The sequence below is a fragment of the Myripristis murdjan genome, chromosome 24 (genome assembly GCF_902150065.1).
Source record: "Myripristis murdjan chromosome 24, fMyrMur1.1, whole genome shotgun sequence".
Classification (NCBI taxonomy): Eukaryota; Metazoa; Chordata; class Actinopteri; order Holocentriformes; family Holocentridae; genus Myripristis; species Myripristis murdjan.
In genome coordinates this window covers 30,609,001-30,622,965 of record NC_044003.1, presented here as the reverse complement: position 1 = coordinate 30,622,965, position 13,965 = coordinate 30,609,001, and the positions used below count along the sequence as shown (strand labels likewise).

General features: G+C 41.5%; 1 protein-coding gene across 5 annotated transcripts in view; it reads right to left on the bottom strand.

Annotated features, from left to right (window-relative positions):
- Window positions 1-370: 370 nt before the first annotated feature.
- The window catches only part of daam1b (dishevelled associated activator of morphogenesis 1b), a 68,289-nt gene continuing 54,694 nt past the window's right edge, over window positions 371-13,965 (bottom strand). For 3 of the 5 annotated variants that reach the window (XM_030046760.1, XM_030046762.1, XM_030046761.1), the window contains exons 12-26: window positions 13,557-13,615; window positions 13,212-13,399; window positions 11,795-12,103; window positions 11,561-11,668; window positions 10,466-10,495; window positions 9,850-9,947; window positions 8,781-8,865; window positions 8,416-8,522; window positions 7,170-7,258; window positions 6,576-6,744; window positions 6,015-6,122; window positions 5,852-5,912; window positions 3,993-4,124; window positions 2,491-2,661; window positions 1,711-1,923 (exon numbers count right to left, since the gene is read on the bottom strand). In XM_030046760.1, coding sequence (XP_029902620.1) covers window positions 1,711-1,923; window positions 2,491-2,661; window positions 3,993-4,124; window positions 5,852-5,912; window positions 6,015-6,122; window positions 6,576-6,744; window positions 7,170-7,258; window positions 8,416-8,522; window positions 8,781-8,865; window positions 9,850-9,947; window positions 10,466-10,495; window positions 11,561-11,668; window positions 11,795-12,103; window positions 13,212-13,399; window positions 13,557-13,615 — 1,927 coding nt within the window. Of the gene's footprint in view, window positions 1,924-2,490; window positions 2,662-3,992; window positions 4,125-5,851; window positions 5,913-6,014; window positions 6,123-6,575; window positions 6,745-7,169; window positions 7,259-8,415; window positions 8,523-8,780; window positions 8,866-9,849; window positions 9,948-10,465; window positions 10,496-11,560; window positions 11,669-11,794; window positions 12,104-13,211; window positions 13,400-13,556; window positions 13,616-13,965 lie in introns of all 5 variants that reach the window. The other 2 variants (XM_030046763.1, XM_030046764.1) reach the window with 2 other exon arrangements.

Below are 13,965 nucleotides of genomic sequence, written 5' to 3'. Positions count from 1 at the left end.
AAGGGACTCAAACTGTGGGTACCATCCATTTATTGCTCACAACTTGTTGCAGTTTTTGACCACTAGATGGACCTAACAGCCCAGTTTGCAACACAACATCCTGCAAGTTTGCAGGGTTTGGCCGAACATCTGACCTGGTTTGTTGAGGATGGGGTCAAAAACTTTAGAAGCACACAAAGACCTTGGAGGGAAAATGAAGACTCTGAAAGACTATTGAAAGACTCAGACAGGGTACATTCAGCAGCCTCATGTTCTAGCCACTGTTCTAAGAGGCGGGGGTTTCCCTTGCCTCTCACAATGTAGAACAAGAAAAATGTCAAATGCATAGTGGCTTTTTCAGTGCATTTGCCTATTAAACAAAGAAAACAAATGGCTTTCTCCCATTTATTAACCTCAGGTCATCATACAATGGAGGGCAATATTTAAATTATAAAAGTCCAACGGAGCTATCTCACATTGGATGGATTTACACAGGAAAATGTCCACATCTGATGGTTTCTCCAACACTGAAAACATCACATGTGGATCACACAGGGTTTAAGATTTTTTTTTTTTTTTGCATTGTAAAATCAGCCAATAATGCAGGTAACATATTTCATCTATCCAATAAAAACTTAAGAGGACGCTCCCATCAAAAGGGAAGGGCAAAGTGAATTGCATTGACTGTGTATGGTTTTACTTACACTTAGAATAGTAATTATGAATTTATGTGTGCATGTGTACCAAGCACGTAATCTTATATATAGATATATGTAATCTATGACATGAGTGTCCACACTGGTTGAGAAATTGCAGATTAGGCCCAGGCCTCAAGAGTACCCACTCAACAATTAAAATCAACAGAGTTAAGGCCAGCTCTTAACAAGGAAAATGTCCAAAAACATACAGTGATCCGATACATAAATGCTGCAGTAATGTTTAATAAAAAAAAAAAAAAGAAAGAAAAAAAAAGGGGTGGGGGTAGGGCTTTGTCACTTGCAATTAAAACCACTTTTATCCAATGTACTTTCTCAGTCCGGGGTTGGTTTTCATTGCAAGAGAACAACAGGGTCCAGGTGAACTTGGGATTCAGTCTTTCTCCCAAATGATAACTGGTGTGGGAAAACACCCCCCCCTTAATCTCTGAAATCATCCCGTTATAAACTGCCCCCACTTTTCCCCTCACTCTCTCTTTATTTCATGGGCTCATCTTCCTGTTGGGGTCGAACATCAAGACCTGAAGAAGTCTGTTAGCTGCACATTTCATTCTGTGCCTACAAAAACAACACAGAATGCTTCCTATCAAACAGCTGTGAGTGTTTTTTTTTCATACTTGGAGGGGAGACTCTCTCTGGCATTCACTATACAGCACATGGAGGAAGTGTAAGCCAGCAGGAGCAACATCCTGCTTTTCACCGCAAGTTTTATCGAGCTTTCCTTTAGAGGCATGACCGAGGCGACTCTCCAATCTCTCACAGCGAGAGTTATCTTATTTGGTTGTATCTAACTACTTTTGGCTTCTGCTCCATTTAACATTGAAAAGTAAGAAAAGGAGAGGTTTAAAAGAGATTTTCAGTGGCTCAGCAGCTATGGGGTGAAGGCATGGTTTATTCGGGCTGAGCTGGGTAGGTGGAATGTGGATGTCGGTCTGACCCACTGATGGAATGACTTTGAGTGGGAGGGGGCAAGCACAGCGGGACTGAAGAGACAGGCTAGCAAACCGAACCCCGCTTAGAAGTTGAGCTTTGTGACCGGTCTCTCTCTGCCTGAGTCCGTGGTCTGGTTATTGATGCGCTTGCGGTTGCGTTTCATCTTGGACAGGTCCTTGTCAAAGACCTCACCCGACCGCAGCGCTGACACCAGGTCGTCGAACTCGCCGCCGTCGTCCTCCCCGTTCGCCTTGGCTTTCCGTGCCTTGCGCTCCTTCTCCCTCTGCTCTTTCAGCTGTGGAACAGAGTGAAGGAGGAAGAGAGGAAGAGTGATGACCGTGTTGACAGTGACAGGTGCTGCTCCTACCTGTTCGACCTCTCAATTTCCACATTATCCCAGAAACTCAAATGAATTTATGTAAAATGATGTGTTAAACGACACTGCCCCTTGTTGTTTCCTGAGCCAAAACAGCCCACATGGTGTACCGCCCTGTTTGTCAGGGCTTTTCAATTTCACAAACCCCCATTTGAGGTGAATTTGCCCTACAGGGAGCCTTAGATCAAAAGAGACTTTGAATTGTGTTGCATATTAAATGCTTGTGCATTTAAACACTGACTGACCTCTGAATATATTTATTTATTTATTTTCAAATTTTCTGGTAATTAAAAACATTTTTTTTGGTGTACACACACACACACACACACACACACACACACACACACGCTCATACTTGTACATATAACTACTCCTGATTTTGCTGAGAACCCCCTGGAAGCCCCTCAAGGACCCCTGGAGGTGGCTGCACCAGAAAACCACTGCCTTTAATCGTGCGGCACATGGAAACAGGGAGCGATCACATACCTGGGCTTCCATTCTGGCCCTGCGCTCCTCCTCTTCCTTGCGTTTGCGCATGTTCTCATTCTCCTGCTGCGCCTCAGCAAACGACTGGAGGAACTGGTCAAAGATGCCAAAGAATTCATCTGGCTGCATCTTACTGGCATCCTCACCGAAGTGCTTCACTGCCCTCAGGAACTATGGGACCACAGAAGGGGGCAAATGGGGAGGGGCATGTGGGATTAGATTTACAACAGCACACAGCAGAGTCGTGTTTTCCTCCATCTTTGACTGCTTTACAGGACACTCATTAGGTCTGAGCTCTTTGAAATCAGAGCAGGCGACCAGTAGTGAGGCTTTGAAGCCCGTGTTAGCCCAGATTCAACTGGCTACTGATTACAGCTGAGGCCGCAGACTGGAGCCAGAGCCCAAATTAAGGAAACATGTTTTTTGCTTGTTTTGCACAGCAAATAAAAAAGGAGGATAGCCAGATGGGGGATCATGCTGAGAACATATACCTTCAAAGATGTGTATGTTAAGGCCAACTTGATCTGTGCCATGCAAAGTCAGGAAAAAAACACATCACTCGTTATTGAGGACATTTAATGTTTCCTGTTTGTAAGGTGCATTCACATGTTTGTTACATGTGATGCTGCAGGCTTGTGCTGCCTCGCGACAGGAATCAAGTGATAATCTGGGACATTTGGCTTGAAAAATATACTCAAAATGTCATCCTGCATTTTCTTGTGCATCTTAATATTTTGCAATTTTTTTAAAAACATATTTCTACATACAAACATTGACGCTGTTCAAAGACCTAGCAGGGTTTGTGGTTCCTCATAATTACTGCAGTCAATATTCTCAGACATTTTTGAAGATCTATTTGTGGGACAGGCACTGTAAATGATGCACAGAGATGAGGGGCTGCCTGGTGAGGAGTTATAACAAGCTTGGTGGTAAGTGTAACAAGGAAAAACACCAACAGACATCAACATGAATAAAACTGGCATCAGCATAACAAAAACTCAAATACACATACAGTGGTATATATTATTTGTTAAAAAGCACTCACACTGCAGTGCTTTTGATAAAAGTGCCCACCTGTATGCTGTGGTGTTACAAGCCAGCAGATATGATCTAGGCTCCTAAAACCTTGACACCATGACAGACACATTGTAAATAATAAAAAGCCTGACACAGTTCTGTTAATATCTAATCCTGTCCCTCTGTTCCTGGTGTCCCTTTTGAGCAGCAGACACTGAAACTGATGAATAATGAGGCCAGCAGTGCTTGAACAGAAAGCAGAGCACCTGCAACACAGTTATTGGCTTTCCTAGAAAGGTGGCTGAGTGGGTCGATAAGTCATGTAGACACAGCTGCCATGACAGGAAACAGGATGAAGGTTTTCAGGGAACGTGTCGAGAAGCGACCGCATGCTGTCCCGCCGACTTGAAACAGATACATGTACTCAGTTTCCTATTTGTTCTGGAAGAAACAAACCACAGAGCCCACAATGCCGCTGTGCTCACCAGTTCTTTGGCCTCAGTGAGAGAGTCCTCCACGTCGGAGAAACTGAAGCTGGCCACAGTGATGAACTGGCTCACCACTGACACAAACTTGTCACCGACCTCCTGCGGTCTCTTCTTCTGGTATTCCAGCTCCTGAGAGCAGCAAGGCAAGGAAAAGGGACGTGAGGAGGAGGAGCAGTGAACGCTATACAACTGAATCAACTGAATGGGAAATTCATCATTTAATTGTAATGTGACCAGGGTTTCCCCCAGGATTTTTTGAAACTGTGGTGCTAAGGTGGATGACCCCCCCCCCCCCCCCCCCCCCCCCCCACACACACACACACCATTTGGGGGTGGGGGGAGATAAGCCAACCGGACCAAATGTGTTAGAATGTAACAGAAACACAAAGTTTGGTTCGGACCAATACACACTTTATTTACATTGCTACATATTGCACAACTGTATTATTGGCAGTGTTCAGCCTGGCTGAGAGCACTTCATCTCTTTTTTTTTTTTTTTTGAAAAAGAGCTCTAAGGCGCTATTGTAGTTCAACTCAGCCAGAGGTGGCCCATTAATGCTGAGCAGCATGCATGCTGCCAGATGGTCTCCCTGCAGCCTGTTCCTCAGGTCTGTCTTCACCTACACATAAATACAATTTAAAGTGAGTGGAACTTGGTAAATTGAGAAAAACCAAACCATCTCTGGCTTACAGTTTACTATTAACCAAATGGCTAAAAAACGGCCATGCCTCGAGGTAGGGACTCTGAGCGGCCTTGAAAACTCCTGGGTGGGGCTTGGGGTTTACTTGGTGCTGACTGGATTTACTCAGGGCGCGATGTGGTGTCAACAGAAAGCAAACAGCCGGGCACTAGGCGTCCCTAGCAACACGGCCAACACTACCAAGCTAACGCTAACGTGCTAGCTAACGTTAGCTAACAGTAACAACACACTTTTTAGCCGGCATTTTTAGGGACGCTAACGTTAGCTTTAGCGGACGTTAGCTAACGCTAACAACAGGCTTTTTTAACAACACGCATTTTGATGCCCCGGTCATGGTCGCGCAACCGCCCGGTGACTTTACAGGAACGTCCTCTCACTCGGCCTCTCAGTGGAGACACAGCAGGTGAGAGGGCCGAGCGAGAGGACGTTCCTGTAGCAGCTCCTGCCCCCCAGATACTACCAGGAACACTGCAGAAGCCCCAGCCACAAGCCATCCACAACCCGAAAAAGCTCCAGCCCCGTCATGTCATATTTGGCTTTGACTATGACTGAACATTTGCTCTCACTTTAAGGAAAAAAATTCGGGATATATATCTATTCAGCCAAAATATATCGGGATATGACTTTTGGTCCATATCGCCCAGCCCTACTGTCGGTCGCAATGCAATGTTAACATTAATAACATTAGGGTCGTTTTCACAGGCTTGAACAAAAAATGGATTAAACTTAATCTTGCTTAGGTACCTTGCTCTCGCCCTTTTCTCTCCCTCTGCTTTTTACCGCCTCCACTCTTGAGCGCGCAGCAGTAGGACAAAGCAGGCGGGTGATAACTCCGGTGCGTTTTCAAAATAAAATTAATTGCGGCGTAGTGTAACATGTCGTGATATTTAATTTATCATTTAAAACTCTGATCATAGTAAGTATATGTGCGCAAATATATGCTATGTGTGTATGTAGGGTCGTTTTCACAGGTCATTCATACAATATACTTTAAATTGTGTTAACACCCGAAAAAAAAAAAAAAAAAAAAAAAAAAAAAAAAAATCATCATTCCCAAGCCGTGGCGGCTTTTATTTAGCCGTGGCGGCGCGCCACGATCAATTACATGTAGCGGAAACCCTGGTGACGATTAGGGCCGGCCTTATTGTGACTCACATTCTCGACACTTTTCAAGCCACTGCGCAGGTTATTAATATCCTTTTCCAGCTCAGTCATGCTGCAAAAAAGCAAAAGAAAAATATAATAGTTGAATGCAAAGAGGAATGGATGTTTCTTTTTAGGAGGAAGAGTGGCAGCAGGCAGTAAGATCTCAACCTACTTGACTTTGGCTGCCTCGGACACATTTTGCAGGTCCTCCTGGAACATGAGGACTTTGGGGTATTTCTTTTCCAGGATGGTGATCAGGTAGTGGAGGAGAGTGATATTCCTGCAAACAAGATGCAAACTTACGTGGACCAACTTTTAAGGCAATAAAGAGCCAGCATTCCAAAAATATGGAAGCAATGCATGCATTTTTTAACAGTACAAAAGTACAAATGAATGAAAAGACAAAATTTAATCAACACTGCATTCAGAAGTCCAGTGGCGACTTTAATATCAATTTTAATATCATTTCCATAAAAAATAAAAATTGTTGAGTTTTTTTTTTTTTTTAAACAATTTTTGGCGGTATTTTTTGGGACATTTTCTTGTAATTTATTCTCATTATTTTTTTTCTTGTATTTTCTAGTACTGTTTACTCAATTTCTGTTTTTTTTTTCTTTTCTTTTTTTTTAGTTGTTGGTAATTTTCTACACACCACCCCTCCCAGATATCACATGTCACTTTCTGGGTTATTGCCTGTAAAGTTGTAGTGTGATGACTGAAAAAGTGGTCTTACTTGTCGATGCTGGATTTGGTATCAGCGATCTTGTTGAGTGAGGACACCTTGAAGCCGTACGCGTTGCCCCTCTGGCCCTTGTTCATGTAGTTTCCAAAGGCCAATACCACCTCCAACAGCTGCTTCAGGTTTCTGCTGTGTAAAATTTCCTTAGATGCCTTGGACAGAGCTGAAAGAGAAGAGTGATGCAAAGAAGAGGGAAATTAACCTTTCCAGTTGATTCAAGGTACCTGGCAGGTTTATCTTTAGAGTTAAATGCCATTGATCTTGGGAAGTCAGCACACCACTCACTGCCAAACCAAAGACTTAACGATGAAAACAAAATATACATTAGAATTTTTGAGGTTGTCAGAAAGGGCTGCAGATATTCTTTGGTAAGTTCCTTACAGAAAAAAAGGACTTTTTATGTAAGATACAATTAGAATATAAACATACTTTTCATTCCTTAACTTTTACAACAATAATCATTTGATTTATGGCAGTGTTTCTGATTTATATCAAAAGAAAACTATAGTAGAAGACATGAATCCTGTCCAGAATCGTAACATTACCATGCATATGGGACTCATTTAACTTATGCAAGTCTTTCCTCACCTTCCACTTTGGGTTTGATCTCAGCTATCCTCTCTGCAAACTTCTTTTTGAAGTACAAAGACTGTAGTCTCTGCTGGTAGTGGTTTATTCTGGATGGGGAATGGAAAAGGCATGTCAGAGGAGAACAAAAATAGAAAAATATTAAATTATAAACAGAGAACCACAAATTTGCAGAAAGGTCACAAACAAGTCCATTTCGTTTGACTGAAATAAAGCGAATTGCCTGTTTGCTTACTGAATGTCACATATAAAATTATAGTTGTGGTGATGATGTTTTTGTTTTTGGCATGATTTGGTTGTTTCGGTTTCAGCCTATAAGCCAGTGGCTGTGTGGCAGATGAATACCACAATGACATCTGCCCTCCAACACATGCTGCAATGAGCAAAGGTCAAGAGAGGGAAAAAGTTCACAAAACTTGTGTTGGCAAACAAACTTCTTTAAGACAAAACTGTCATCTGATTTCATTTAACTGATAAATATCATTACAATTATCATCAGGATCATTAAAAATCATTATTTTCTTGTTGGGAGTCAAATGTGATTTCAGAACTTTTCCAGGTTGGTTTTCCCAATCTTCTGATCATAATGACTGGTTGTTTTATTTTTCAGGAGTCTATTGAGAAAAGTACTGCACAAATAGTTATTATTACATTATGTGCAATTTTTACTCAGCAATGCAATTTAGAAACAAAAGTGATTTGCAAAAACAGCCATTGTTCCTCGCTAAGTAGAAACTCATGTGTCATCTGATTTATCTGGCATGAGGGAGAGGAAACAATGGCTATTGTTTCACAGTCAAGTCCAGTCAAGTTTATTTATATAGCTCTCCATCACAAGTATGGCTCCAAGTGCTTTACACACCATATCATCCACCATCACCATATCACCATCTACCATACTACATATACATCATACACATTATACATATATACCAGAACACATCAAACAACTCCTGCTCATAGTCAAGTCAATGAACAATTCATATTCCTCACTCCACCTGACATGCATGTGTTTGGACTGTGTGAGGAAATCAGAGTGCCTGGTTTCCTCACACAGGCCAAACACATGTAGGTCAGATGGAAGCACACACAGGCACAGGGAGAACATGCAAACTCCCCAAGCACCAGGGTTGGGATAGGAATCCAGAACCTTCTTCCTGTGAGGAAGAAGGTTCTGGCTCCTAACTGTTTATTATTGAATGAATTGGGTGGCCCTTGCCAGAAATGCATAGTATGAGTATGTCACCTGCTCATCTCGTAGAGGAAGCGGTCAGGCTTTGCCATGCGGTCCAACTCATGCTTGTGCTCTTCCAGGAGATCCACATCGCTCTTCTCTGGAACAAACTTAAGCATCTGAAGCAGTGGGAGAGACACTTTACTTTTACTCATTCAGCTGTGCTTACTGTTTAATATAGCTTCCTAATGCAGTCTTTCATGTCCTCTGCTGATGTGCTACTGCATCTCTCTTTACTGTGATTACTGCAGAAAGCAAGGACAGCAGTTGGTGACATGATGGCATGACTAAACCACTAATCACTACAACACTGATTTGTGTCCATATGTAGTACAGGAGGGATTATCCCCTGCAGGGGACCAGATGAGCAGACGTACCTGCTCCAGCATATCTTTAGGTAGGTCCTCCTGTTCATCCATGGTTAGGATGGCTCTCTTCATTTCCTCATTTGAGAGCTTCAACCTGTAACACAATGCATGAGGAAAAGTCCTATGTCAGCAATGCTATATCAACAGATGAGAAGAGGAGTGGGAGGAGTCGATGGTCAAAAATGATCTATTATACACATGAACTAAAAACGTTGGTGAGACTTGACATACAATGTTGCTCTGATGAGGATTAACTAACCATTAACTGATTAGTGTATTTAAATTCAAGGTGAATTGCTGTAGTCAGTTGCTGTTCGAAACAGAATAAAATCTGTCACCTCAGTAAGGCTTCTCTGCTTCTCCTTCTTTTTCAAGGTAACGACTAGCTGGATTTAGATATTAGAATCTTGATTTAAGAAGGATTTTGTATTTTAGAACCATATCATTTTTTCTATCTTTTATCAACCTGTTGGTTTCCATTCATTCCACTGCGGTATGAAAATGAACTTCAAACTCAATAAGACTTTCTTCACACTAGTATTCCATCATGTACTAAGGTCGTCCACATACGTTTTCCTAAAAGCAGCAGCACTGTTGTGGTTTGATCACTTAAAATTGTGCGGAGTGAAACAACCCCTCTGCAAGGGAAATAGTTCCCGGGGAGATGTCACAGCCAGCCAGTTATCAGTTCTGTGGATTATGAATGGCCGCAGAGGCAGAGCATTATAAGGTGGGTGTTTCAACTAAAACTTAATATTTGAAAATTCAGGGATTATGATCATATCTTGTGAAATCTTTAGTACATACATATGGTTTGCAAAATGTTTTGTTTCAAAGGAAATTGTGGGTAAACAGTAGTAAACTGGCCAGGCAAAATCACTGGCATGGTCCTTTAACTATCATCAACAACTCAGTAACACTTAAAAAAAAACAATGTAATAAGTACACACTACAGGGTAACACACTAACAACCATCATAAAAAAAAACCAAACTTGGCTTTATGATGCAACAGCTTTGGGACCGGAAAGTTAATGTGTAACACTTTTCTTTGTTTTTTTTACAATGCAATAGACTTGCCGTGACAGGAGGATGTTGCAGTTTTGAGCTCGGCGCCCATCAATGACAGAGAGCTCCTTGACTTTTTTAGAGCTCAGTGAGTCATCCTCTGCCTCTTTCTGTGAGCACAAGAATAAACAGAATAGTTAACAGGACAGGCCCGTTTTCTCCTGCACCATTTTATTTTGATTACATTCACCCACATGTGAATGTATGCATGCACACAGCCAAACGCACTGACAGGACCAACAATGCAGACGGACAGACACGTGCCCTGACATCCCAAACATGAATGGCTGATACAATACAAAGGCTCCAACCACAGTCACACAGGAAGGTCACCAGATTCACAGGAACGAGCAAACATGACATGTGGGAAGGCTAACATGAGAGGTCGCTGACTCTGAAGAAAAGCCTCAAAGGTTGAATGTTCTGTTGGAAACAAGTTAATGTATAATTTTCAAACAGATGTAGCATCTGTAGTCAGAGATGAGTCTTCAGAGTCAAGGCACTTTCTCTGCATGGATTAGAGGGAACATGTAGCTGAGCTTGTATCAAAGGACATGTCTGTCATTGTAAATCTAATGAAAGTGACTAATTCCAGACTGTCTAACAACTGTACTGTAAGTGCACTCACCTGTTTGTTGTTATTGACCATAAAGAAGTCCTAAAATGCAGGCAAGAAGCAAGGAAGATGTAAAGCACTCGTTAGATTAAGTAAAGGAGTTACGTGAATGCAAGCCATAAAATCAACAGAAAAAAAAACAAGCTCATTCAGTATTTCAATGGCAGTGGGACAATAAGTAATGGAGTGAGCAGTGGTGAGACTTGTTGTCCAGTAACATTGCCGTATGCGTGCTTGTTGATCATAAGTGCTTATGGTTCACATGCTGTGCATACAAGATTGCAGTCTGGAAAGTGTATCTAGTTTCAGTATCGTCATCATTCTTTTTAAAAATCATCAGGCCAACAACTAAAGATCAATTTCAGCACAAGGCATTTGCTCCATATTCATGATTTTTTTTAATTATTATTATTTGCAAAAATTTCACATAGAAATCACTTTATCCATAAATTTATGATAAATGTGTGTAAGATTATGCTAGAATACTGAAAATATTTGAGAAAACGCTGCAACAAAGACGTTCATGCTGTAAATCTTTGGTAGATTCCGTATTGGCCTGATGACATTTTGAGCTTTTGTCAAATTCTGTGTGAGAAGCCAGGCCCATTCTCTTCTTTTCAACTGGGTTTCAGCAGTACTTAATGATTGTGAATAGTCAGTGACAGAATTATTTACAAACTGAAGCAGCGAGAGGGAAATGGCATATGCTGGCCATCTTACTCATGCATTTTCTACCCCATCTTGTGGAATCATTCAAAGTACAAACATTGTAGTTGCAAAACAAAACAAAATGAAACATGGCATTCCAATCAAATGTGAGACAGCATCCAACATCCACATCCATCTGCTGACTATTCCTCTCTATTGCTCATCTAACTGAATTTTATTTCTGATAAGCAGTAAGCGGAAAAAAAGGCTTGGAATGTGACTTTTGCTTTGTGTGAAATAATTTTCCTTTCTCCTTTTTATTCCCTAACTTTGCTTGAGATGTTTTAGACAAATTGGACATAACACATGTCTGTATCAGAAACTAAAAGCTAGTTAACGTCAGCCCTCTCTGACGTTAGAGGGTGCTTCATTACAGATAGCAGCAACAGGGACCGGTACCTGCTGTCTTTGGTAGGCTGAGAACGTCTTCTCAATGTCCTCCAGATCCAGGATTTTGAAAACCTTGCCGTCATCCACATCCATCCAGACAGTGCCCTCCAGTTTATTCTGAGGAGGAGAAGAAGCATTTTATATGATCTATTTTAACACACTCCTTAGCTGCTCTTCCCTGAGGTTTTGACTTTCAGCATCTCACCTTGTTTCTTCATATTTTTGTGCACTGACTGCTCTCACCTCTGCCAATTTGGCCCAGTTGAAGGACTTGAGTGGATTAGATGGCTGGGGAATACTCTTCTTCTTCAGGGATGGTCCCAGGGGTGCTCCTGGTGGTGGAGGGATGCCTCCGATGGGAGGGCGCCCAGGTGGAGGCGGGGGGCCACCCGGTGGAGGAGGTGGTGGTGGTGGAGGAGGCATCATGCCGCCCGGAGGTGGTGGAGGAGGAGGGGGCATACCGGCAAACATTGGTGGAGGAGGAGGAGGCAGAGGACCGCCAGGGGGACCAGGGGCCAGGGGCGGGCCACCCGGCACAACAGCAGCCTGTCTCTGAAATGACAAAAAACGACATGAGGGACTTTTTCTGATTTGACCCACATTTGCCTGCCCTAAATTCATACTGTAAGAATCCAGTCATGATCAGTGATGTTTAAGGATGGATCCTCTAGGCTACTTTGAGTCCTAGAAAACAAAGACAGGAGTGTAAAAGGATTTTCTGAACCCTTGGACTGCAAGAAAACCTTTTTTTTTTTTTTTTTTTTTAAAATGGAGCCCAAAATAGATCTATGTTCAGGCACTAAAAAGCTTTCCTATCTTGTGTTAAAACCCTGTGAAATGGACATACTTTCTTGAATTGATGTATTTCCTGTTGAAGCAGGATGTTTGGGTGGGACATGCAGGGAAGGATCATTCACATGCAAACCAATAGGATATCAATTTGGGAGAGAAACACAGGGGTGAGACTGGTGAGAGAACTGGGTGAGAGAAGATGTTCAAAGATTTTTGAAGGTTTTATTGGTTGGAAATTTAATTCAAAGCCACTAGTGCAGGATGATGTCACTATTTAAGATCCTCTCTTTTAAAGGGAGAAGAAGTCATGTAAGGTGATTTCATGGGCACATTAAACATTAATTTTTTGTCCATGACTAAAATGTTGAATTTCCATGACCTTAGTGAACATTTGACCAAAATTTTAAACAAATTCCCCATTCAGAGGTCTTATTAAAGTGTATTATTTTGTTTTATTTAGTGGGGGAAATAAACATAACCTGAGCAAAACTATTTATGTATGGCTTAATAATTCTATTTTCTACACAATCAATCAATTAATCAATCAAGAGGGAACCACACTTTAATTTCATTATTCAACCTGTTGTATAATGACATATAAACTTCCTTGTATCCTTGTATCCTTATGTATATACATATAGATATTCCATGACCTATCCCAGTAATCTATTAAATTCTCTGACATTCCTTGTCTGGAATAGACTTTTCAAATTTTCCCTTCACAAGGAATGTTTTTGACAATGTGTCGGCTCAAGTTATTGGTCTGTAGAATCACTGCTAATAGAGCCAACAGAGTCTCACTGCAGTACATACTGTAACATAACATGTAAATTATGAAGTAAAGGAGTGAACAGAAAGGGCGACGTACAGTGCTGAGTTCGTGCAGCCGCGCAGTGAGTTCAGCCACTTGCTGTTTGACATTCTTGTGCTCCGTGCTCTCCTTTTCCAGCTTCTCTTTCATCTTGTTTAGCGTCTGCATCATGTCCTCCTTCTCCTGTGTTTTGGCGTCACACTCGCGCTCCTTCTTCTCGAACCTCTGCTGCAGCTCATGGTGTTCTGTAATGGGAATAAATGGAGGTCCATCAGTTTGCTGACCATGGGCGATTCATCACACCAGATTTACAGAAAAGCCTGTTTTTGAGCAAACACCACATTTAAAACACTTTTATCCTTCTATGCAGTATGTAGCATCCCAATTTACAGCCATGCACACCTTTTCTCATTTTCTCTGCCTGCTCTTTCCATTGTTTGACTTCATTTTCATTGACCAACCTGGGGAGAGGATGACAAACACATAATTTACAACAGGTTCTACATCGACAGGGCCAAAATAAGAGCAGAGATTGCTTCCTGATGTCATTTCATTCATCTATTAATTCTTTACCTATTATTTTACCAACCCTCTGTCTGATTTCATTTTTTTATCTGATTGGTTTTAAAGTTATTCTTTGTTTTTATTCCTTTTTAAAACACTCTTCAATTTGTGTTGTGAAGCACTATTCTTTGCATTCAGATGTATGAAACGTGCTGTATAAATAAAATTTAACTGAATTTATTGGTTGTGACAGAAATGTTTTAAGAGATTTTTGATGATAATAGTCTTTCAATGTGATCAGAGGAGT